We start from the raw sequence: 25204 nt of genomic DNA, 5'->3' as shown, positions 1-25204 counted from the left end.
TTTATATTTAGAGGGGAAGAGAAGGAGAAGAGGGAGAGAAACACCAATGTGTGGTTGCCGCTTGACCCCCAGCTGGAGACCTGGCCCACAACTGAGATATGTGCCGTCTCAGGGAATCAAACCAGTGACCTTTAGGTGTGCAGGCCTGTGCTCTATCCAAGGGATGCTCACTTTTATGTGATGGGGGATGGAGGCAGCCTTCAAAACCATTGTGTAGACATAAAGCTACATTATTTGGGCTCTCAGATTCAGAAAATAACTCAGAAAGATAGTGCTAGAGGAACCTGATTTCTGCCTAAAGAGATACTTTCCCTGAGGCCACTTGGAATTGAAAGAGAAATTTATGGAAAAAATGCCACTGTGACCTTAAACATGCAGCTCTGGGTTGGCACGTAATGAGGAATGGAGCGCTATTAAAATATACCGCACATTTTAATGACTCCACTGGCAGTAGGCCAAAAAAAAAAAAAAAAAAAAAAAGAGCTCCAAATAATTCTGGGAAGGAGGATTTTGCCAAGGAGATTTTAATGTCAAGAATGTATGGGAGGCTAAAAATAAGAAGCTCATGCACATCCCAGAACTGTGAGTGGGGATGTATATATAATCAAATTAAATTCTTCCATTTCCGCTTATGGAAAAATCCGGTGGTAAAAATTGACTAGCAAACATTTAGTCATATTTCACTTGGATGGTTAGTATAAATACCAAACTCCAGACTTGTCAAAATAAACCCCACCAGTACTTCCTGGCCGGGGCGTTAGGTAGACAGTAGCAGCCAGCAGTATGCAAAAAAAAAAAACAATAATAAAGAGCTTACAGAAATGCCATGTCTGAAAAAGCCACAGGAAATCGGCTTCCCAGCGAAGTGCGGGTTCAGGGAGGTCGAAGGGGAGAGTGGCCCTAAAGAGTGAGGAGTGAGCCCAGAGTGGCCCAGATGTTGAATGCCAAGAGAGGGGCCTTCACACAGCCTCAGGGGCACCTGAGACCCTGTCCCGACTCTCGGGGACTGCAGGTCTGTGGTCTGTGACTTTTTAGCACTGACTCTCTTCCTATCAGAGAAGGAACCCCTCGATCTGGGTCTGGCTCTGAAGGTCCAGCAGCTGTGGGCTCTCCACGAGTTGTTTGTAGATGCAATGGGACTTGTGATTGGCTGCTGCCAGTGCACCCACCTGCAAACCAAGGCCGTCTGCAGAGGCGCTGCGAAGCGCCAATGCCTGGAAGTCAACTTGTTGGCATTTCAAGGGCAGACATCTTCTTGGCTATAACTGCTGAACCTCCAACCCAAATGGGGTGGGGGAATCTAGGCCTTGGTAAATCTTTTATTGTTAAATTATAATGGGAAGACTCATGTGCAACCTGGTTCTGGGCTTGCCCCAGCCTGGACTGTGGGCCAGTGATGTCTCTCTCTGTCCACAGAGTTCTGGTGGTGACCAGTTCTGGTGGAAGGAGGGTTGTGAGTTGGGGAGGGAGGAGGGAATCTTTCTTGGCTGGCATGAGTAGCTAGTGACATTATTTCATCTTGACCAGCACTTGCTGATGCAGGCGACACGCTCATCAGGATGTTTGCTTGTGAATCACCCAGGTGATGAAAGGAACAGGGTGAAGACGCTGGCTTGGGCTCCATGCACGTGCCCAAGGTGGTGATGCGGACCTGGGGGAGCTGATGGGGCCCAGCCTAGCACTACACTGCCCCAGGGTCTAGATGAATTCTGGCTTAGACAGAACCTGCATTTCGTGTCTCTCGACTCTCTCCCGCCATGTCATTCTGGAATCCTGTGATTTCTGCTTCCTGGAGAGAGGACAAAGCAGAGAGGGAAGGTAATTTGACTTAATGAAAAGGGAAGTAGGAACGTTAAGAGAGAACAGTTATGGAGAATATGTTAAGGATCAGACACTGGGCTAAGTACTTTCAGTGTAATACCCTTGACCTTCCTTCCCAACCAATTACATCCCTCCTTCCCTCTGGTCAAACCAGAGCCCAGCAAACAAACATCGCTGGCCCGGAGGTAGGTACTGCTGTTAGCCCCGTTTTACAGGTGAACCAACTGAGGTTTATGGCAGTTCAATACCTTGTCTGAGATCACAAGTAGCTATGGATCTACAATGGCAGGATTTGAACCTCAGCCCCCGGGATCCAACACAGCCTTAAACTATTCTATTGTCCCACCTCCTCTGAATGTCTGCTCCCCCTCCCTGTAGCTTGTGCAGGCAAAGCGCGGGAAACCGACGGAAAGCCTGAGCAGCTGTGGGAGGGGCGACTCTCAGCTCTGCTGCCCAGGCCCCTGTAACCTCAGCACCTCACGTCACCTGGCGCGCCTCCGTTTGTTTTTCTGTGAGATGGCAGTCATCCTCAGTGTCCCGCTCTGCATGGTGGCGCCTCACGTGGAGATACTGTAACCCAAGGAAGGTCTTCCCTGGGGGACATGGCGAGGACAATCGCTGCTGAAGACGGCCTGCTCCCCGACAGAGAGCATGGGCCGTGGCCTGTGCTCGGGCTGTCAAACCAGCGGGACCTTTCTGACCCTCAGGTGTCTCACAGGTCAGCTGCCTGCTGGGGAGGGAGCTCTGGGAGGAGGAAGACACCCATGGGAGTGGCCTGCGCTCCGCTCACCCCTCACCTGCTGGGAAAGCCAGAGTTCCTGCTGAACAGGAAGTAGATGAGAGGGTTGATGGCGCTATTCAGGGCAGGCAGGTTCTGAATGATCACAGCGGCGTAGAAGCGCTCCCTGGTGTCCGGAAGAAAGCCGAAATTGTCCAGCATGTCGAAGAGGAAGTACGGACTCCAGCAGCAGATGAAGGCTGGGGGGTGGGGTGGGGGAGACAGCCATTAGCACCCCAAGAGGCTACCACCCAGGGACGTTCCTCAGAACCTGGGATCTCTCAGAAATATTTAAAACGGTGGTGTGTGTGAACCTTAATGTCATGTTTACTTAAATACACACAGACATTCCCACCCCCTCCCCACAGAGACATTCCTGGAGTTTCTCTATCTGTACAGAGAGGGTCTGATGTGGCCACTGTTCTGGCTCTTTATTGAAATCTTGGGAACTTCTGGCCTTTGTGGAGCACGTCGAGGTATGTGGGCGGCTGTATTTAAGTGTGTGTGTGCGCTGAGGGTGCGGTTCTGGTTCCCCAGGGATGCTGGGTCTCCTGCCCGGAGCAAGGCAGTTCCTCCTTCCTGTTCACACAGTGGGGAGCCTTGGTTATGATTACCCCCGTCTATAACCTAACTGTATAGTACATAGGAACACAAGTATTCTTAATAAATGGAGAATTTTCCCCAGAGGCAATTCCCTTGCCAATGAGGAAAGATTACTTGTTTCATTCAGAACTGTAGCAGGGGTTGCGCACCTGCTCGGAAAATCGAGTCACTGCTTTATTCCTTCGGTCTCCAAGAGAGCGCACCCATACTGCCGCGTGTTTGTGGCCGTCCCTACGTCCTCCTGACTGCCGCACTACCCCTCCCGTGTAGCTGTGCCCAGTTTCTCTATATTGAAATCTGTCTTGTTTTATTATGAATTATTTTCTTTGTATCCCTTTTTTATATGATCATATATATTGATAGTTTAAGAATTGCGTTAGGTCAGTAGCATTAGGTACACATTTGGTTTCAGGATGAGAAAGGGGCACTGTGAGATGTTTGCCCTAGACAGGGCTGTCTCGGTCTAACTGGGTTGCGGACGCCAGCTGGCCCTCTTGTGGACTTCCCTGCTCTCAGACTGAAAGGCCTCCCAGGCCTGGCCATGCGGCTCCTGGTCACCGAGGGCTGTGTTGGCTCCGGAGCGCACGTCCATATAAGATACACTTCCTGACGCCCCATCCGGGGAGTGCGCGTCTGCGTGGAGCATGGTCTGGGAAGGCAAGGGAGACCGAGGTACTCCAGAGGCTTCGGGGACGGGGTCCTGAGCCCCGGTGGGTGGCATGTGCTTCATTGCGGGCCTGCTGCTCTGCTGTTCTGTGTCTGGATCCTGCTGGCGGAGTCACGCCGTGTGTGGTCTGTTTGGCATTTTGCTGTTGTGTTTGAAAAGGTGAGATCGACTGCTCTGGCGATCTGACCTTCCGCTCACACGAGGGCTGTGTGTTCTAAGAGCCCCAAAGGGCTGCAGGAGGGGCTGGGAGGGGTAGTGCCTGAGCTACAAAAGAAGGAAATAGCACAAACCCCCTTCCTTCTTGAGCATCCTCATTTATCTGTTCATTCAACAAATATTAACCAAGCACCCACTGTCAGGGGCAGGGCCCTGTTTGGGGTTCCTGGTGTAAGGAACATGAGGGCAACCATCATTGCTCCCACACCAGCAGGGCAGACGGACAACATGCAGATGAACAGAAGCCTCAGAGTGTCAGGTGGGTGCAGGGATGTGAAGAAAAACAAGGCAGGGGAACGGCTGCAGGAGGGCTATTCATGGCTTGTCAGGAAGGCCCTTCTGAGGAGGTAGCTTTTCGGGGAAACAAGGACATGAGGGACTGAGCTGTGTCACCGTCTGCAGGCAGAGCGTTTCAGGCAGGGAAGCAGGGCAAAGTCCTCCAGGTGAGAACAAGGTGACGTTTTGAAGAAATAGCAAGAAGACCAGGGTGACTGGTAGAGCGGAAGAAAGGAGCGTGGCGGGGATGAGGCTGGATACTGAGCGGAGGGACTGGTCACCCTGCAAGTCACCCCGGCCTTGTAAGACATGGAATAAAGGTTGTGATATATTCTAGCACCATGGGAAGGCACAGGTGGATGTGCAAGACAGCGGCAGTGTCTGGTTTCCATTTTGAACAATTACTTTGACCATTTGGCGGAGAAGGAGCACGAGGAGACCCGCGGCAGAAGCTGGTGGAAGCCGCGGTCAAGGCCGTTACTGTAAAGCTGATAAGGGCCGGACTCGAGATCTGCTCTGTAAGGAGGACCTCCGGCCCTTGCTCACGGACTAGATAGGTGGGGTGTGAAGGAAATACAATAATGGCGGATGGATAACCTTCAGATTTTTGTGTGGGTAAAAGGTAGTGTTTATTGAATTGGGGACACGGGGGTTCAGAAGGATCCACCCCAAGGCGCGCCCCTGTGGTGGCAGATTGTTTCAAGCTAAAAGCAACTTGAGTGGCAGGTTCAGGAGAAACTTCTGCCTTACTCCCCTTGGCCCTGCCCCAGCCACCTGGAAGAATTTGAATTAGAAGCTTTGCCCGTACGCTTTTATCAGAGATAACTTCTTTTGACCTATCTGTAGGGCAGGACAAACCACTATTTACTAAGCATCTGCTTGTCTTATGGTCCTTCAATGAGCCTTTGAAGTCCCCAAGGCCCCTTACCTCATCCCTAGCTCACAGGTTCCCTTTCTGTCTCAGAACCTCTTTGTATATGGGGAGGGGGGGTCCTCTGACTCTCTCCTGTATGTGGGATCCCTTACATATGTATGCATTAAGTTTGGTTATTTTTTCTTGCTAATCTGCTCATATCTATGTGGTTATTATTAGACCAGCCAGAAGAGCCTTGAAAGTAGAGGAGAGTTGGTTCTTCCCCCCCAGGGACAACACAGAAAAGAATCACTCTGCGGGGCGTAGGACAACCTGCCAAGACTCCCGTCCTGCCATGTTGAGCACAAGAAGCTTATTAGAAATACAAACAGAGCCTGAAATAGAAATAATAGATATAATTTCTAAGCAAAGGAAGTGAAGGAGGAGCTAATCAAAAGTTGCTTAGAAGTCAAGTAAGATGCGCATCGATGATTGGCATTTGGTATTTTGGAGGTTGTGGTGACGTTGATGAGGCGGTTTTACTGGAGTACGAGGAACGAGGAACGGAAGCTAACAGGAACAGGCTCGGGGAACGCGCGGCAGGAAGAGGAGAACTGGTGCAAGAAAAGGGCGCGGCGCGGCCGGCCTGTTCCTGCAGAAGTCCTCCGGGGGAGGAGGGGCACTGCCATTCCTCTACCGCGCAGGACCCAGCCGGGGGAAAGCTGTGCAGGGAGGAGGTCCCTGGAGGAACAAAGTTCTCCACTCGGCAGGCAGGGATGGGATTGGGGCGCAGGGGCACATTTGGGAGGCAGAGAGAAGCAGTGCTGGTTTACCCCCGTCAGAGGGGAAAGGACAGAGCCCGCGGCAGAGACAAGTTCCGTCCCGTCGGCGACCGTGAGAGCAGGAGGAGAATGAGGCCGTTCGATTCTGCTTAGCTGCGTTTTCTTAGTGAGATAAGAATCAAGGTCATTAGCTGAGAGCGCCTCAGGAAGAGGAGGAAGTGTGGAAGGTTTGAGGGTAACAAAGAACACACCAATCTAACACCGATCAGGTGCTCCAGAAATACCCCCCCCCCCTTTTTTTTTTCCTGAGCTAAGGTAACTGTTTGGGTCATAACATTAGAGAGAAAGGAAAAGAAAAGGGAGGGAGAGAGAAGATTAAGGAGGAGTTTACAGTGACCTTGAAATGAATCATCCAAGAGAAACGAAATGCCCTTCCCGTCTTCCTTTTGCCCATCAACCTCAGGAGAGAGTGTGTGTTAAAGAAAGCAGCTGAGTCGCCTGGGTGATGGCGAGCATCAGCTTCAGCGGGTGATCAGAATTGCTCCAAATTCTGTACCCCAGGGCCTTGGTGGACAGCTGCGTTAATGAAGGGAGAGGTTAGGAAGCAAATGTCATCCTGTGAAGGAGGCACAGGTAGACTGGTAAGTTCCACACATCCCTGTCCTGTCAGACAGGTGGAAGCGTCCACAGACAAATCCCTTTCTCCTGGGGGCTCTCCGCCACCAGGCCCCAGGGACAAGTCTGCTTCCGGAATGTTCACGCAGTGCCGCCACACAAGGAGGGGCGTTGCTCACCAAGAACGATGACCATGCTGTACTTGATGGCCCTGACTTTTGCCTTGGAGATGAGTCCTCGGTTGTAACTGGTGCACAGCTTCCCATCTGTAGGTACAGAAAGGGGGATGGCAGAGTGAAGTGCTGTTTCTGCCAATGGGAACATGACAAGTTAGTCCCGCAGCTGTCACGGGGCCACTTAGCTCCTCTCCCCCATGCCCAGGGGGACCTCCTTGGACATTTTCAGAGCAACAATGGCTCTGGGATGGATGTTGAAAACCACTCAGTGTGCAGCTTCATATAAAATGCATACAAATGTATTGGGGCATCCAGACTCTTTCAAGAGGCTTGGCTGGATGCCCTGAGTCGGCTGAGGCTGCAATTCGCCGTGTGACCACCCACCTGGTCGCTTCAGTAACCCGGAACAAAGCCGTTTTCTAGAATGGTCGTCTTAGACTAAGTCATTCACCTAACTCAGAAACTCCACTCTTGGCGAAAGCTCAAACCAGGGGTATTAAAAAACAAAACCAAAAATATCACAGAGCATCCATATAAGAATCCAATAGGAATAGCAGCATGATGGAGACAGAAACTTTGCTTTATTCACTCCTATATTCTCTGAACTTAGTGCGTGATTAATATTTGTCGAATGAGTTCATACAAACCTCTCTCTCTCGGTGAGGAGTGGAAAAGGTGGACGAGGATGGGTAGAGATCATTGCAACAGCTCTTAGTAAAAGGGGTAGAGAGCTGGCAAACTTGGGGATGGAGATGTTGGGTGTGAGGGCCCCCGATGTTGTGCAGGAGTTCTTACCCTCAGGGCTTCTGCCTGTCAGCCCACGGGGCACCTTTGTGAAAACTGGGGGAAGCGCCCTCCCTCGGCGCACGCGCGGCCCTGGCCAGAGCGCCCAGAACGAGGCAGCGTGGACAGGGGCTGGCCCGCGCACGTTGGCGGGCTGTGCTGGTGAGCCTCGGGTGCAGAGGTTTCCCCTAGAGGCCGACTCCTGTGTTCACAGGTCCTCACTACATTGTTCAGATTTCACGATTAAAACGCATTTCAATCCCCTTGGGAACCTGTACATTAACCTTTGACTGTTTATTCTGCCTGCTCTCCAATTCAATCCCGCCCAATCCAACAAGCCCAGCACATCTGCTAAGAGATAAGAACCGAACAAAATAGGCTAAAAGACAGAGTTCCTGTTCTCCAGGAACTTTCAATCCAGCGTGAAAGATCACATCGCCCCACAAAGCTGGACGGTGCGAGAGAGACCAAAGCCAAGTATGGACAGAGATGAGAGGCATCCTTGCACTGCTATCAGGAATAATAGGAACAAGAAGCTTTTTCAGGTGCCATGAGCTGAAATGCTAATTATAATTCATTTTTTATTTTTTAATGCGTACCCTGTAAGACCACTCTTAGATCGTCAAATTACTCTGTGCATCTCATAAAGCTGTGAAACTTCCCTGGCAGAAGCTTCAGAAGCATTCACAGCAGTGGTTCTCACCTGGGGGCAACATAGCGGCCGCCGTCCCCGGTTATTTTCACAACGTCCGGACATATCTTTGGTCGTTGCAGTTGCGGGGAGGTAACTACTAGCATCCAGCAGGTAGAAGCCAGGGATGTTGCTCAACATCCTTTAATGCACAGGACAGCTCCCCCACCCACAACACACATACACACAGAGCAGTATCCAGTCCAAAACACTGACAGAGCCAAGGTTGAAAACCCCTGCTGGCTCAGGTGGTGTCTTGGGAAAGATGTTCAGAGCGCGACCTGAACGCGTTCCCAGCTATACCAGTTACTGACTGTGTGACTGCAGGCAAATTGCCTACTGTTCCCAGCCTCAGTTCCCCACTTTTAAAAATGAGGTGTGAAACCCCCAATCTGCAGTTATTTTGAGGATTAATATAAACTAATGTAGTCGATATGTCAAGCCCCGTGCTGAGCACGTCAATTCCCTCGTTAGTTGGGATGAATGAGGTTTTAGCAGTATTTCAGGAATATGAGCTTCCTTTATGGAAGTGAACAGAAGGTATTACTATATTTAGACAGGTTATGATACAATGTTGTTATCTGTGTATAGAAATTATATTACATCCAAAAATTATCAGAGGGGATTAGACCCACTTTTTTTACAGGAGACAGTAAAAAAAAAAAAAAAAAAAAAAAGTAACAGCAGGCCGAATTGTATCTTTTCAAAGGATCCCCATTGCTGGAGTGTCAGCTGACTCCTAAACTGTATGGCTCTGAAGACCTGGTTTTTCAGAAAAGTTCTCCAGAATGACATTTGCGCTCTGAATGCTGCTTAAAATGGAAACTTTCAGTCCTTCTCACAGGGCAGCTGGGCGACAATGAAATCAACTCCCTGCCCTTCCGCCTCCCAAAGAGATCAGCGGAAAGCATCTTCACCGTGACCTTCGGCTCCCAAAGATGCTTCTTCAGAGACAGCACAGCTACAAAATGCCGGTAATTCTCCTTTATTGGGAGATAAAAGGATTAATTCCACGCAGGCCCTGCCGCAGAGCTGGAGTGAAAAGCAGCTAAATTCAGCTGTCATTGTGCATTAATAGCGGGGGAGCCTGGAGGCAGCAGGTCCATTAGATTCAGCAAACTGCCTTAGGCTGTTTTAGTCCAAGTAAGAGTCCCTAGGGAGCCGCTGGAAATTAGTCTCCAAGTGGCTGGTGCCTGCACCGCACCCTCCCCACTCTTCTTGGAGCTCCTGGGAATCTATTTTTCTGGGCCGAACTCCAGAAGTGGGGGCCGGCGGGGAACAGCCGTTACCTGGGATTTTAAAACGAGGCTGAATTTATTCCTGAACCATCCATCTGTGGACTATAATGAGTGCAGGTGACTTGTTTGTTAACAGGGAAGGCTACCTAGTAATATTTTAGAATAAATATTTTTCATACTTCAGGAACTTTATGGACTTCAGGATGATTCAAAAAATTAAACATTCTTAGAAGGTATGTCTGATTTCTAAAATTTTTAAAGCTTGAAATTCGTTTTCGATTTCTGATCATTGATGGCTTCTTTATCTATAAATATAACCTGCATGTTACATATTTTTAGCACATCGTATCCCATTTGCTTAACTGTAGAATTTTGGCTAATTTGCTTACCTAGGGTTTTTTTGTTGTTGTTTTTTTTTTTTTACCTTCTGGCAAACCGGAGTTCACAGCTAGCTATGAGGAGGTATCCCCTAACTCACAACATTTTCTATTCCTCAGCCCCGCAGCTCAGGCAGAACTGGGACCCCTGAGAAGCCTAAAATCATTGTGGCAGAAACAGGTTAGCTTTCATCAAAGCTTTTCCTTTTCCCTTGGGGCACGCAGCTAGACTACGTTTCCCAGCCTCCCTTTCAGCAGGGTCTGTAGTCACATGACTAAGATCTGCCTATGGGAACCTGGGGAGAACCCTTGTGCACCAGACCCAGGCCTGGCTCAGACAAACCAGCTGGGCAATTCTCCACTCTGTTTTCTCCCCACCCTGCCGGCAGGATGTTCATACTAAGGGACACCGTAGTGGCCATCTGTTCTGGGTGGCAGAATCTTCTTCGGCTTGCGTTTCTGAAAAACTGTGCAATAATGCCCTTCCCTTTGACCTTTACTGGCAATTGGATTTTGACAGAGCAAAAAGCAAACTTCTGTGAAGGCTACTGTATTTTGGGGTTCCTCTGTTTTAGCTGCTAGTGTTTCCTTAACAGAAGCAGTAATTAGTACCTCATGTGAAGTGTGTCATTGTCAAAAGCTAACACATGTGGCCTTGGTCTATCTAGTGAGCAGGCAGCCGGTGGCCAGAGACCTGATCTTGGAAGCTCGGACACCAGAAATCCATTTGGTAGGAGTGTCCCACATGATGCCAGGGAAGGCAGGTTTGTGTCTCCTGAGCCAAAAACCCAAAGGACAAGGCTGATGTAGTAGTCGGCGCCCCCCAGAGAAACAAAACCAACAGGAAATACATTTGGAGATATAAATATGTAATGACAACGAAGCTGGCCCTGGTCCCAGATCAAGCTAGAACATTGTGGGGTTGTAACCAGCAAAGACCCATTATAAATCGTTCCTGAGACGAAGATCAGACCGAAGATGGAGCCTCTCGCCTGTTTCGGATGGCCTCAAGCAATCAGAAAGGGCTAGGGTGAAGAAGCAAAGAACAAGGCAGGCCTGAGAGGTGTATCGATGAAGACTTTGGATATGGTCGCTGACACATGAAGCTGCGTGGAAGCGAATAGATCAGAAGTCTACAAAACTTTTGAGAAATAATGTTGCCAAATAAACCATGAGCTTTGTATCTTTGTCAGCATTTATAAATATCAGACTTCAAAATTTTTATTAAGCCTGTGGGTAGAAAATTGTATCTAACTGAGATTTAAATGAGTTCTTTTCTGATCGTTGATGAGGTTGAGAATCTTATTTTTGGCCATTACGCTTTTCCCTTCTGTAAAATGCCTGTGTCTGGCTCATTTAGCCTTTTAGCTGTGTCTAGCTATTTAGCTTTACATTTTTTTCTTTATTGAATTTTAGGGTTTCTAAAAAATTCTGAATAATAATTTTTCCCAGCTCATATCTTGCACAAATTTCTCCCACTTTGTGGCTTGACTTTTTAAATATTAACAGAGTCAAATTTATCCATCATTTATTTTATGGCTTAATGTATCTTCTATGTTGTTTAAGAAATTCTTCCTTACTCTAATATCATAAAGATATCACTTCTTTTTTCACAAGTTTTAAAAATCACATATCTCACAGTTAAGTTTTGAATTCACCTGGAATTTGTTTTGCCTATGAACTGAGGGGAAGTCGGATTGCATTTTGTTCCCTATGATCTTCTGACATCTACCGAGTTCTCATATATGGGTAGGTCTGCTTTGGGGCTGTTTTATTTTTTGTCTACTGTATTGTGTCAATACCGCATCTTATTAACCACTCTGGCTTTATGATAAATCTTAATATTTAGTACAAAACCTCTCCTGTCTAGTTCTACTTCACTAGGAGTGCCCTAGCTATTCTTGGTTCTTGAAATTTCCATGTATCTTTCAAAATTGACTTGTCAAGCTCAATAAAATGTCCCATTTCAATTTTGATTGGAACTGTAGATTAGTTGGGGAACTGACATGTTTATGCTTTTGAGTCTTACTATCCATGAACATGTTATAAGATTCATTTATTTATGTCTTTCCATGAAGTTTTTTTATGTCTTTCGCTAAATGTAGTTGTCTGCCGAGAAGCCATTTTACCCACGTGCACGGAGGAAGCAAGATGCTCAGGGCAGTTCATGGGTTTAACATTTTTTTTTCAATTTTCAATTTTCTTTTGTTTTTAGAGAGAGGAGAAGGGAGAAGGAAAGAGAGGGAGGGGAACATGGATGTGAGAGAGACACATTGATTGGCTGCCTTCTGTATGTGCCCTGACTAGGGACTGAACTCGTAACCTGGGCATGCGCCCTGACCGGGAATCAAACTGGTGACCCTTTGCTTTGCGCAACAGCGCCCAACCCACTGAGCCACTGCGGCCGGGGCAATGGGCATAATCTTAAGCTCATTTCGCTAGAAGTCAACAGGACCCAAACCCAGTTCCCAATCCAAAGCTCTTTTCTCCACCTCATTCTGCTTCATTTAACACAGAATTTGGATATGGCAAGAATCACATAATGTCTTCCAAGTCATAATGTCCAGGTGCGGTTATATCCAGATGTTATACTTTGTCTTTCCCATGGGTGTGGCTCCCCCTTTCTCCTTCCTCTTTCCATGTGCGAAATCTCTTACTGCACAGGAGTAGGTGGGTACCGTGGGTGCCCAGAGCGTGCCTGCCGGCTCATGAGAGACAGCAACGTGCAAATTTGGACACCTTGTCCTCCCTACTTTGTGCCCTCCACGCTTACTTGTGGGAAAGCCTTCTGATCGTTTATTAGTTATTTTTTCCTTCTGCCAGCCTTTCAGAGGGAGAAGCTAGACATATTTGCCAATGAGAAGAGTGGTTGTCAAACTAATGATGACTTGAATTTTGCAGCCCGTGTTTACAAAGCGAGCTTCTGTTCACACTAATTATGGCTGATGTCCCTGGTGCTGGGCCATCATCCTGGCGCGCCTCCGCCACGGGGGAGCCCGTCCGCCAGCCAGCTCCCGCGCTGCTTGGCTGTGATGGCAGATAGGAAAGGAAGTGAGTTCCATTTGTGAGTAAGATCCAGAGGGCTCCTCAGCCTGCCATCTGCGCCGCACCCCAGAAGGGGGGTTGCTGATGGTGACATAAAGATACAGATAACAGAAAAGTAGGTATAATGGAGACATAAATTTGTGTTAAAGAATGAAAACGACTGTCTCCGGGAAGGGGGGTGGCATCCTGGGTGTCAGTGGGAAAACTTGCCTCCATGTGGCTTTGCACTATTTCAGATGCTGAAGCATGAGGGACTCAACAGTACGAGGGCTGAAAAATCTAGTGGCAGGGGTATGGGGCCCCACCACAGTGATGAAATGTCTGCTGAGAACGGGGCCAGGGCAGTGGGAGGCACCTTGGATGGTGGGGTAGCAGATAAGAGGTGGAAACGTTTTGATACCTCACACCTCCAGCAACATTTGTTCTATTCACTCTTGTGGGTGACGGGCTCAAGAAAAATGCGGTGGGTCCCACTGTGGCCCTTTGGACCAGGAGCAGAGGGATCAGAGAGCCCTCGGTGAGACAGTGAAGGTGAGAGCTCAGAGCGACAGGCAGGGCAGGACACACCATCCCCCGGGACCTGGCACAGCACAGGGATGTAAGCCAACCTGATTCAAATCTGAAAGAGCAGGGAGACCTCAGCCTGCCTAAAGAACATCAGGCCCCGCACCTGTCTTTATCTGACATCAGAGAGAGGAAGAACATGCTCACCCACCTTTACTTTTTTAGACAAATATTCTCACTTTTGGCCAGATCCACTCACAATGAATAAACCAAGTGCACTTGTATTTATCCTCTCTGATTGTTTTTGCTCTTCTAGAAAAAAACCAGGGTGTGCAGATCAGACCAGCAGGGGGGAAGCACAAGGACCTGTCCCAGCTGAATGATGGGTTCTTTCCAGCCCGGCCATTTCCCAGCAGCCCCTGCACACCTCTGGGTCACTTCCGCCACTCAGGGTGAAAGCCAGTGTCCGGTGACTGTTTCCTGCTGGACCAGGGGTTGTCAAACTTGGTTGTGCAATAAGATCATCTTAAGAGCTTTTCCGAAGTAAGGGTGCCCAGACCACGCTCCACATGGCGCGAACCAGAACCTCTCTGGGCAGTGGGGTCTGGATATCGGCGCCTTGGAAAAGCTGTCCCATGATGTTCTCATGCAGCCGGGGCTGAGGCCCGGGGCAGAGGCAGAGGCTTCCTGGGGCAGGAGCCATGCTGTTGGCACAGTGGCATCCCTGGTCCGTGGAACCACTCCCCACACGTGGGGCGACACCGCAGAACTGAACCGAATTCACAGGAAGACACCAGGGCTCATCCTCCCGGGAAAATGGACCCAGGTTATTCGTGCCCAGTACTACGTGCGAGTCACCTTGACCTTCTCCCAGCCCCACTGGAAGATGTAGCTTCGAGAGGGAGGAAAACAAGCTTGGTTTGGGTCCAGGAGAAGAATCAGCTCAGAGTCTGACAAGAGGAGGACTCAGAGGGAATCGAGGCTGTCCTATCCTTTTACCTCCGGGAGCCCAGAGAGGTTCAGCGACATGACAAAGTGGCCCAGCTCTGTGTGGCACACACAGAAGAGGAACCAGCTCTTTGTGTTCCCAGTGGCTGGGTCCCACCCTGCTGCTCTGCGTGGGTGCGTGTGGGGGCAGGTGCCCACGAACATGCCTATGAGCATGTGAGTGTGTGTGTGAGGCTGGGTGTGCGGATGTGTGCGTTGGTGTGCGTGGGCCTGTGCCGTGTGTGCACAAGGAACGGGGAAGGCACGCAGCCTGAGCAGGGCTGGTCTCCTCTGGCATTTGGTTTGCTGTGTCCCCTCCAGGGTGACCTCAGTCAGGCCCAGCAGCACCTGTCTGGGAAGCAGGGGAGACCTCTAGGTGCTGGTGCATGCCATGCAGCTGTTTGGGGTTTGGTTTTACTGAAATGGACTTGGGAACGGCTTAGGGGCCATCTCAGGCTCGGTCTGGTGGCAGCTCGTCTGAGAGGCTGGGGGAAGCACGGACTGTGCTCAGCTGGCTTGGGGCCCCGGGGACTGTCCTGTGGGCTGATGGCAGCTTTCTCTGTCTGTGAACACAGCCCAGTAGAAATGTCTCCTCTGGTGTTTTGGTGAATGAATGGTGTTTTCTTGGACTGTCCTCTCTTCATCCCAGCGTCCTCCTCAGGCCCAGGCCTGAAAGACCGAGGTGACCCTGGATTCTGGCTCAAAGGCTGCTGAGCAGGACCCTGTGCTCGCACAGCCTGGCCAGGATCGAAGTGCCCCTTGCTCCCCGCAGTTCCCAGGGCGGCCCGTCGGGGAAGGCAGGGCTGCCTGGGGTAGCCGTCGGGGGTCCCGCCTGCCCCCGGGGTCCTGATGTACCAGTGCAGGCTGGTTATATTGAGAACCCAAGCTCACATTTGCTGGCGGAAAATCTCTGCAGAGGCAAAGTTAGCCAAGAGTTGGTTATTCAGATGAGACACTTACCTGAGCAGTTGGAAATCACCATCTCATGGGCCTTGCTTTTAGTCCAAATGGTTCGGATCACAATGGCGTAGATGACGCTGTGGAAAGGAGCAAAGGTAACATCATGAAAGTGGCTGGTGGGTCCCCACTGGGAGGACACAGAGAGAGGACCACTCTCTCTTCCTGAGCGTGAGGTAGGGAAGAGGGGTCGCTCTGTATTTGCTGATTATGGAATCACAGCAGGAGGAGACTGAAAGCCACCCCAAAGGTCAGTTGGATGTGGCTCCTTCCTTTTTAAATGAGGAGGCTAAGACTGGTGGCATTAAATTTCTCTACAATCACCCCAGTGGTTAGAGGTGGGGCTGAGATTAGAACCCAAACACAGGGTCGAGGGCCAGAAAGATTTAGATGTGTAACTGGCTCTCCTACTTCCTGGCTGTTTGGCCTTGAGTTTAGACGTCCTGATGGTGGCCCCATAACTTTGCCTCTGGCGCACAGTCCTGTGCATGGCTCTCCCTCGCTGAGTGTGACGGGGCCCGTGACTTGCATCCAGCGGATGCATTGGGATGAAGACGGTTGCATGTCCGTGGTTACATGAGTGTAGCATCTGCTTTGCTAGTGTCTGTCTCCATCGCTGGCTTTGAAGAATCAGCCAATTTCCTGGGGCTGCAGGATCATAGGTCTTACAGCCTCAGGAGATTGATTCTGCCAAGAGCCCAGGAGAGACGGGGCAAAGATCCTTCTCCAGCTGAGCCTCCGATGAGCACCCCAGGCCCGGCTGACACCTTGATTGTCACCTTGCCTGAGCAGATGCAAGGCTCCTGACCCACAAGTACTGTGAGGTGATAAAGTATGTTGTTTTAAGATACCAGGTTCACGATCATTTTTTATCAAGTAATAGATGACAAATACACTGAGTAACAGAGGCTGAATGCATGTGTCTCTCCAAAGCCCGTGTTGGAACCCTAAGGCCCAACGTGATGGTATTTGGAGGCGGGTCTTTGTGAGATGCTCAGGCCATGAGAGTGGGGCCCTTGTAAAAGGGGTTAGCGCCCTTAATGAAAGGGGCCCCGGGGAGCGCTCTCCGCGCTGTGAGGGCACAGTGGGGAGCCCGCAGCCTGGGAGAGAGCCCTCGCCGGCCCTGCGGGCGCCCTGGTCTCAGACTCCCAGCCTCCAGGACTGTGAGAAACACGTTTCTGTTGTTCAAAATCTGTGGTGTGTTGTTGCAGCGGCCCAGATGAACAAAGACAGCGGGCCCCAGGGGAAAGGGTAAAACGGAATTTAAAACACAAACCTCTTGAGAGTTTTTAGGGGTTAAATGCGGCATCATTTAAAGTGCTAAACACAGTGCTTAAAAATTAGCAGAGACCCAATAAGTGTCATTTTCTGTCCCTCTTTCTTCCCCATTTTTCATCTAACATCACACGTACTCTTGTGGGATATAATTTGCCTAACAGGAAATCAATGCGTTAATGACTCAAAAGCCTCAGCAAATTTTGTATCCTGTGTTGCCTTTGATAAATATAAAAATCAACACCCTTCTTTCATGTTATTTGACGTTTCAAATACATTAAGTATCTTGACTACAAACTTGGGGAGAAGGCACTGCTTTATTTTATTTTTTAAAGATTTTATTTATTTACTTATGTTTTAGAGGGAGGGGAAAGGAGGGAGAAAGAGAGAGAGAGAGACATCGATTGGTCGCTCTCATACATGCCCCGACTGAGGACAAAACCTGCAACCCAGGCCTGTGCCCTCACCAGGAATCGAACCACAGACCTTTTGCTTTGCCGGATGAGACCCAACCGAGCCACGCTGGTCAGGGCAGCACCGTTTTATTTTAGAACCATGCCAACTTCCCTCCTGAGAGTCACTGGTTAAAAATTAAGTAAATAAATAAATCTGAGCTCCAGTTTGCAGCAGCTGAAAAAGCACTGATTGCTTTTAGTGATCTTCAGAATATAACTTAATTAATGACTGTGTTAAAACGCTCTGCTTCATACTGTTTCTCCTGTCTTGTTCAGCTAACTCCTCTGAGCACTCCAGTGAAGCTTGAGGCCTTTTTGGGAACGCCCTCCCGCCTTCTTTTCTTGTATCTGTCCAGGGATTTTTCTGGAATTTGCCTGTCTACATTAAAGAAAAATATGAGAAAAAAAATTGCTAGTGAGTCTATTCTCTTTGAGTATTTGTTAGAGGTGGGAAACTTTTCTGCAGGTAAATGAAATACAAGGCAAGGTTACAGCCACCATAAAGTGCTGTGTATTATTACCATTGCAGGCCCAGTACTTCACTGATCAATAACTCAAGTATTTATTGACCATCGACAACCATGAGGGACATTAAGAACAATCTTCTGTGTTGGGGGTTTGGACCTAAGTCACCCCCACCTCATCTTTAAAGGACCAGGCAAGTAGAAAGCTAGTACCGGCTTTATTTTTAGCCCATAAAATGCCTAATAAGTAGGGTGCCCCTTTAATTTATTACCCGCATCAGGCCACTTCTCAGAGTGAAGAATCACCTATCAGAGAGATCTCTGAATTATATCTGTCTCCTCTTTCTTCCTCATTTCTTTCTTCTAATTAATCAGCGAGTTCTGTGCATTGTCCCTTGAAAATGTCTCTATTATCCATCCCTTCCTCCCCATTCCTGTTCTCTAGGACCCTTACAATCTCTTTTTATGTATGTTGATGAGCTTTTATTGTGAGAAGATAAACATAACATGAAACTGACCATTTTAACCATTTTAAGTGTACAGTTCAGTGGCACTAAGCACATTCGTGTTGTTGTACAACTGTCACCGCCAGCCATTTCCAGAGTGTTTTAGTCATTCCGCGCGGAAACGCTGTCTCCATTAAACATGAACACGGGGGAAGCGTCATGAGTGTATGTGTTATTCTTACCCGGAGGCCGTACCGACCTCGGTATCATTCCACTGTGAGTACGCTTGCTGCCAAAGTGAGCACCCTTGTAACCTCTCACCCAATTACTGCCTTAATCTTCTGAGACCCCTGCTTTGCTACGCTCTGGAGTGCCCACACCGACTCAGAGCTGATGCGCCAGGCGGAGGGCCGGCTGTGCCCTGGCTTCAGAGCCCGCCGGTGCCTCCGCTTCCCTACAAGGTAACACCCAGCCTCTTCTGCAGGGCACCCACCACCTCCTCCAGTCTTCCTCACTCACTTTGCTCATTAGCATCCTTTCTGTAATCAAAAGCTATGCACACAATATATAATATGTCAATATATCTTATATAATACACTGTGTGTGATTACAAAGGAGCAAATACCATGAAGTACAATGGAGGGTGATATGCAGGTATATAATAGGGGCCCAGACTTGTTCTGAGGGGGCAGGGATACCTGTCCAGAGCAGGGGAGCTCTCAGCTAAGATTTGACGGATAAACTGGTGTTTCAGATGTGGAGGGAGGTGAGCATCCCAGCAGAGGGAACAGCATGTGCAAAGGCTCAGAGGCAGGAGAGAGTGTGGTCCCTGGGAAGACCTTCGAGAAAGCCAGCGTGGCTGAGGCCTGTGTGCAAGTGGTTAGTGTGACCTGAGGTGAGGGTGGCCTTGTGCACAGGGTTAGAGGTTTCGAACTTTATTCTGAAAAAACGGAAATTTACTGATGGGCGTTAATCAGGAAGGTGAAATGATTGATCAACATTGCTTTCAAAGATCAGGCATTTTTTATTATGGATGCGTTGTTTCTATGTAGATGTAGATGCCGGTATCTGAACTGAACAGTCCTGGAAACTTATTCAAAACACTCCTAACAGCACTGCCTCTGAGGAGTGGGACGGGGGGGAGTGGGAGGAATATTTTTATTTCTCATTTCATACTCTTTTGTATGCTTAGCAGTTTTCCAAACAAAATGTGGCTCTGACTGTCACATAGGACAGAAACTTAAAGGGGTAAGAGTAGCTAGGAAGCTATTGCACTAGACAGAATGAAAGATGGTAATAACCCTTGGACGCAATCGTCCTTGAATTTTATTCCATCTGTTAGTGAAATCACTATGGTTGTGCGGTCTAATGATCGAGAGGGCAGAATATGCTCCGAAAGCACCCGAAGCCACGTGATGCAGGAATGCTAAGGTGGGAACAGAGTCCTGTGCCTCGCCTCTCGCCCTTAGTGCCCACATAGGGGATGGTCAGGGGGCGGCAGCCGGCGTGGAGCCCGGCTCTGGGCCAGTCCCTCTGTAAAGCACCTGACACCTTGTCTCATTAACTCCTTTGGTTAACACAGTGCTAGGCCCTGGATGGTAAATGCTTTCTACATATTGGTTATGGTTTTCATTCCCTGCAGATTCTTGTTCTATGATTTCATATGTGATCAAGGAGAAGGAGAGTTTATTGTCCCCATTGTATGGACAATACATGAAGTCCCATGAGCAGGACATGTTAGAGACCAGAGTCAAATCAAGGCCTGCTGGCCACCAAAGCTCTCATGTGATGTTATGATGACAATGGCAGTGATTTGCTCACCACGATGGTCAATCAATCATCGTGCCAACCCCTTCATGGAAATTCTTTCATTTATTCTTTCCAGCAACTTTATATGGCCGGTGCTAGTATTATTCCCACCTTCTAGAGGGGAAGACTTCGGTTTTGAGAGCTTCTGTGACTTGTCTGAATTCACGCCACTGGAGGATGGCGGAGCAGGGCCATAGTCTGGGCTGCTGGCTGCAAAGTCTTATTCACCAGCATGTGATGCTGCCTCTCTGCAGGGAAGTTGTACAGACCCCTTTGTGGGTTGTATTTGGGCTCCATGTGCTAGTACATCTATGGCTCTAGTTATTCCCTTAATGTTTTCTTTGATCTCTAGACCAGATTAGCACCCCCTGCTGGGGTCCCATGGGACTCTCTCTGTGCGCTGCCATCATACTCATCACTCTATGTCGTAGCTTCTTTCTTGTTTGGCTGCCTCTTGCGTTACACAGGAAGGATCCTGAACTCAGACACAATGTATGTCTGGTCATTTCTGTAGCCCCCTTCCCTGGCCCCATGTCTGGCAGAGGGCAAGTGCCCTACAGGTATTTCTAGAAATAATGAGTGAATGGGAAGAGGCATTAAAGTAACAGGGTATAAGAAGTTACTTCTTCACCGATATGGTGGGTCATCCTCCTTGGTCTTGGGCTCATGCCCATGTCTGGGCTGGTCAGACCCCTGGGACCCCTCTATCCAACAATGGCCTTGTACTCCCCAGGGCTGTAACACCTCAGCAGGGGGCTTTCCCAGGCTGAACCTCACTCCCCAAGCAAACTGTGCCAGCTGGTGTGGCTCAGTGGACTGAGCGCCAGCCTGCGAACCAAGAGGTTGTAGGTTCGATCCCTAGTCAGGGAGCATGCCTGGGTTGTGGGCCAGGTCCTCGGTTGGGGGTGCACAAGAGGCAACCACACATTGATGTTTCTCTCCCTCTCTTTCTCCCTCCTTTCCCCTCTCTCTAAAAGTAAATAAATAAAATCTTAAAAAAAATAAATGGATTTGTTTCATATAACACACGTCAGTGCTCCATGACAAACAGGCTTTTTTCCACTTACTCCTTCTCAATTGGCGGCCATGGATGTTTGATGCCTTTACCTTGATCTCACAGAGATAAAAATGATAGGAGAATGAGAAATCAATTATGTACCAAGAAAATAACCACCGCCACCACCAAGCAATTCCACCGGGGCTAATGACCTCCCCAGCAACAGTTAGACAGTTATGACAAGTGAATTTGGAAGCAGCAGAAGTTGTGTTGACCCAGAAAAACGTTGTATTGCCTTTGTTGTCAGTCACTATGATTTCCAGGCCTGGGAGCCTGATTTAACTGATGACAGAACAACTAAGTCCTTGCCCATACACAGCTCTCCCGTGAGTTTGCCACAGAGAATACGACTCCTTTCTTTCTCTCTTCTGCCTTTCTTTCTGCCCTTCCTTCTTCCCATCACGTGTCTATACGGACGATCTACCGCAGGCCAGAAATGGATCTGGGCACCAAAAGGCCTGCAACGTTCATGTTAGGGGGTGCATGTGTAACAGTGATGTGACACTTGTGTTGTCTGACAGGGGCCATGTGTCAGTCAGGCCGGCATTGTTTGTTCAACCCAACATTAACAGAGTGTCGGTTGTCCATTGCGTGTTGGATTTGGACCCAGAAATTAAGAGAGACCAGTTCCGGGACTCAAGAGATAGATACAGCCACACAGCAGGGGGGTGACGACGCTCCCTCAGAGCCTTCATGGTGACATGACCAGCTGAGGGTGGAGGTGAGCGCATGAACCCCTGAGGCACGACATGGCCTCGGTTGGCAGGACAGCTCCATGTGGCGGTGGCGTCTGATGTGAGAGCTGGAGAATGGGGACTAGTTTGTCAGGAGCGAGGCCGGTGCGTTCGCAGGAGGCTCAGGCAGAGGGAAGATGAGCATAAAGGCTCTTGGTGACAGGAGGGGGTGGCGACCTGGAAGGACAGATGGTTTGTTGTGGCTGGAGGACTGGGGGAAAGGGGAGAGTGTCCCAGGGTCCCCTGGAGCAGCCAGGAATCTTTGAAAAAGACGGTAATATTGTCCTAGCAGACATTAATATATCTAAAGTTACAATAATTAAAACAATGTGGTATCAGGGCAGAAAAGGCACTCATTTAGTTGTTTGTGTATTCTCTCCTTAATTATGTCAATCACTATTAACTAAAAACTTTTTTTGAAATTGTTCAAAATTAGGAAGAAAATGGCAAACTGGGGAAATATTTATAACACATAAAAAAGGCTATCATATAAGAAATAGCTCTAAAGGTGGAGAACGTGGAAAATAAAAACGAAATAAAGACAAGAAAAGTTCAGAAAGAGTATTTATAACATAAATATGTACAATAGAATTGCCACTTCATACCATAGAGAAAAGATGGATTATTCAGGATGTGGTGTTGGGAAAATATTATAAATATGCATATGATAGAATTGCCACTTCATACCACAGAGAAAAGATAGATTATGCAGGATGTGGTGCTGGAACAAATATTATAAATATGCATATGATAGAATTGCCACTTTGTACCACAGAGAAAAAATAGATTACTTCATAAGTGGTGTTGGAGCAAATGGCCTTGCATTACAAAACCAAATTTAACAGATCGCTGATCCATCTCTAACGTCAAAAGTAAGTGACGTTGGGACAACTGGCAAATCAAATGAAATGTATTTCTTAAAGTGATATTCTTAATGTGCTCCCAACACTAAAATTATTCTAAAATTATTTTCAAATAATTAACATAATGAATCATAAAAATTTAAAAGATAGGTATGTATATGGAAGGGACAATTTCCTGAAAAAAGAAATGAAATGATAAAATAAAAACAGAAGCACAAGCAGACATGAGGGCACTAAGCAATTTTCAACCGTCTTTATCTCATGGCACATAAACTAATTATTAAAACTCTGCAGCACGCCAAAAAATGCATTCTACTTTTTGCCGGTCTGACCATAAAAAATAGGTATAATTTTGATTCCTGCACAGTGGACAACTGTTGTTTTGTTGGCTGTCGTCATTTTTTGTTTGACGGTCTATGGGAAAATAGGCCGGTGCGCCTGGCTGAACAGTGAGGAATTGCATGTTTCTAAACTTCTCGCACCTGTTGAAAACTGCTACGCTGAAATTTAAAATGTCTACGTACTATGCAAATCGTATTTTCACATGTATTTATACAAAGTTTTGCTAAGTGCTTTTCTCTGATTCTCTTAACATTTTATTTGAATTTCTCATTTCTAATTTTAGTTACTCATGCTTCCCCTGCTTTTCTTAATTATGTCAGTCTTGCAAAGTGAAAACAAAATAAAACCACATTCAACTTAAAAAGGCAAATAACAAGTTAGGGAAATATTCTCAACATATAAAAACAGGAAGAGTTTATTACGTAAAGAATATCTTTAGTATAGAGGAAATAAAATAAAATGGAGAAAAATAGGTAAAAGAATATCAATTGGTGATTTATTTAAAAAACAAAAACGATAAATTTATAAAATGTTTTCAGCCTCCTTTGTAGTGAAAATGCAAATTAAAGCAACTATATATACATTTGCCTCTGAATTTGGTAAGGATATATGTGTATACACACACAGACACACACACACACACAGAATGCAGGCAGGACAATGAAGCACAAGGCGTGGTTAATAAAGTGAGTTATCACCTTGTTTGAGTTTTGTCTACTTAGGCTTGGAATTGAGAGTTTAACCTTATCTATAAGAACCACAAACAACAGAATCAAGCTCAGCGAGCCAAAGCGCGGTTAAGGAAGAAAGAAAAAAAGAGTAGAACTTTAGTTCTGAGAGAGACAGAATAGTAGCAACTTATCCCAAGGATTAGGTGCAAAATTCCCTCTGAGCCTGGTCTTGTTTCAAGAAGGGAGGAGGAGAGGGTAAGAGGAGGGTGAGAAGCCCAAGGGTGGAACCTAGGCTGGAAGCAAGGAACGGGGTTTAAGAAGGCCTTTGTTCCATGAGGGCGGAGTGAAATTCTCTTTGGAAATCATTCCCTTTAATCACCAAGTTCTACTTCGCTTTTTCCAAGGACAGAACAAAACCACACAAGGTGGGCTGTGGAAAGTTTGAGGAGACATCCTGGTGGGAAGAAGGAGCTCAAAGTAATGGACATTTCAGAGAGTGAAAGACCCACATGCTGCATGGGGCGCCACGTGGTTCATGCATGTGTCCTCGCTTCTGAGCAAGGCTTTTGACTGATTTCAGGAGCTGATAGGAAATCAATCAGGAGAGAGGCAAGGACCTATATTGCCACCGGAATTGATCAGTCAGCTGCCTGTGACGTCCTGAGCTGCCTCCTTCCAGATACTTTCTTGCAGCCGGGACACGATTCTCTTCTCACCCATGTGCTCCCTTCTGATGTTGCTGTAACTTACGTGTAAATGGTTGTCTAAATAACCTTCATCTCTCCTTCAAGATCCCTCCCAAATTAACGGGTGGAGAGAAGCATGGTAAGTTGAAATGAACTGCAGATGTTAATTTATCGACTGAGCAGAGATGACTGGACATTCTCCAATCTCAGCAAAACTGTGGGGCTGGCTTTTGGCGGTCACTCAGCCCAGTTCAAGCTCCAATGGAAGGTGAGTCACTTCGTTGCTTTTAGCCCTGAGCCTGTTCTTATGAAAACGTCAGGCGCTGAACTACAGGATGGGGAACACTTCTTCAGCTTTAGTATTTTCTGAGACTGAAGGCGAGCAATGAGCAAGAGCAAGTGATCCCCATACTATCAGAAAGCACCTAATCACTTATTGATCAAACAAATGATACCGAAACAATGAGATAATTTTTCTTTGAATTCTATGATTGGCAACGATTTGATGAAGACATGGTACCACCTTCCATTGGGGTTGGGGAAGAAAAAAAAGAGTTCTTATTTGCCGTTGGCAGGAATATACCTTTCCCGGAGGACAGTCTATGAACAAGGCATCTGTCTTAGAATAAGAGTCATCTGTGATATAGCAATTCCACTAGAACGAGTTCTGAGCACTAATCAGAGACCCAAGTGACTTTTCAAGCAAGGGTTTTTATCACAGCATTATTCATACCACCAAAAACCAAAAGCTGATCTTCCTTTGTTACAACTTATGTGACACACCATGGCAGGCTTGGGGACACTTGAAAGGTGCAGGACTGTGGACTCAGTGTGGCTCGCATGCACACCAAACACCGAGATATCCCCCAGTGATCCCCCACGCAGGCAGAGCCACCCTTCCAGAGGTGACCCTGCCTTGTCAGGTGGCTGTGGTCTTCTTTGCTGAAAGCCCAGCTCTGGCCCACCATTAGCCACGGGACACAGGGGACATCCTATGGCTTGGTTGCTAAGGCCCTTTACAATCGAGCCTCAT

The 25204-nt window shown here is 47.8% G+C and overlaps 1 protein-coding gene across 2 annotated transcripts in view; it reads right to left on the bottom strand.

Annotated features, from left to right (window-relative positions):
• Nucleotides 1-1698: 1698 nt before the first annotated feature.
• Nucleotides 1699-25204, bottom strand: part of NPSR1 (neuropeptide S receptor 1) — a 98925-nt gene continuing 75419 nt past the window's right edge. For both annotated transcript variants that reach the window (XM_054571266.1, XM_054571267.1), the window contains 4 exons: nt 15373-15449; nt 6791-6877; nt 2619-2799; nt 1699-1789 (listed from right to left, as the gene is read on the bottom strand). In XM_054571266.1, coding sequence (XP_054427241.1) covers nt 1699-1789; nt 2619-2799; nt 6791-6877; nt 15373-15449 — 436 coding nt within the window. The remainder of the gene's footprint in view (nt 1790-2618; nt 2800-6790; nt 6878-15372; nt 15450-25204) is intronic.

This window comes from Pteronotus mesoamericanus, unplaced genomic scaffold (assembly GCF_021234165.1).
Source record: "Pteronotus mesoamericanus isolate MK-2021 breed Mesoamerican mustached bat unplaced genomic scaffold, CSHL_Meso_final contig_220, whole genome shotgun sequence".
NCBI classification, from domain to species: domain Eukaryota; kingdom Metazoa; phylum Chordata; class Mammalia; order Chiroptera; family Mormoopidae; genus Pteronotus; species Pteronotus mesoamericanus.
This window is presented reverse-complemented; position numbering and strand designations above follow the sequence as displayed.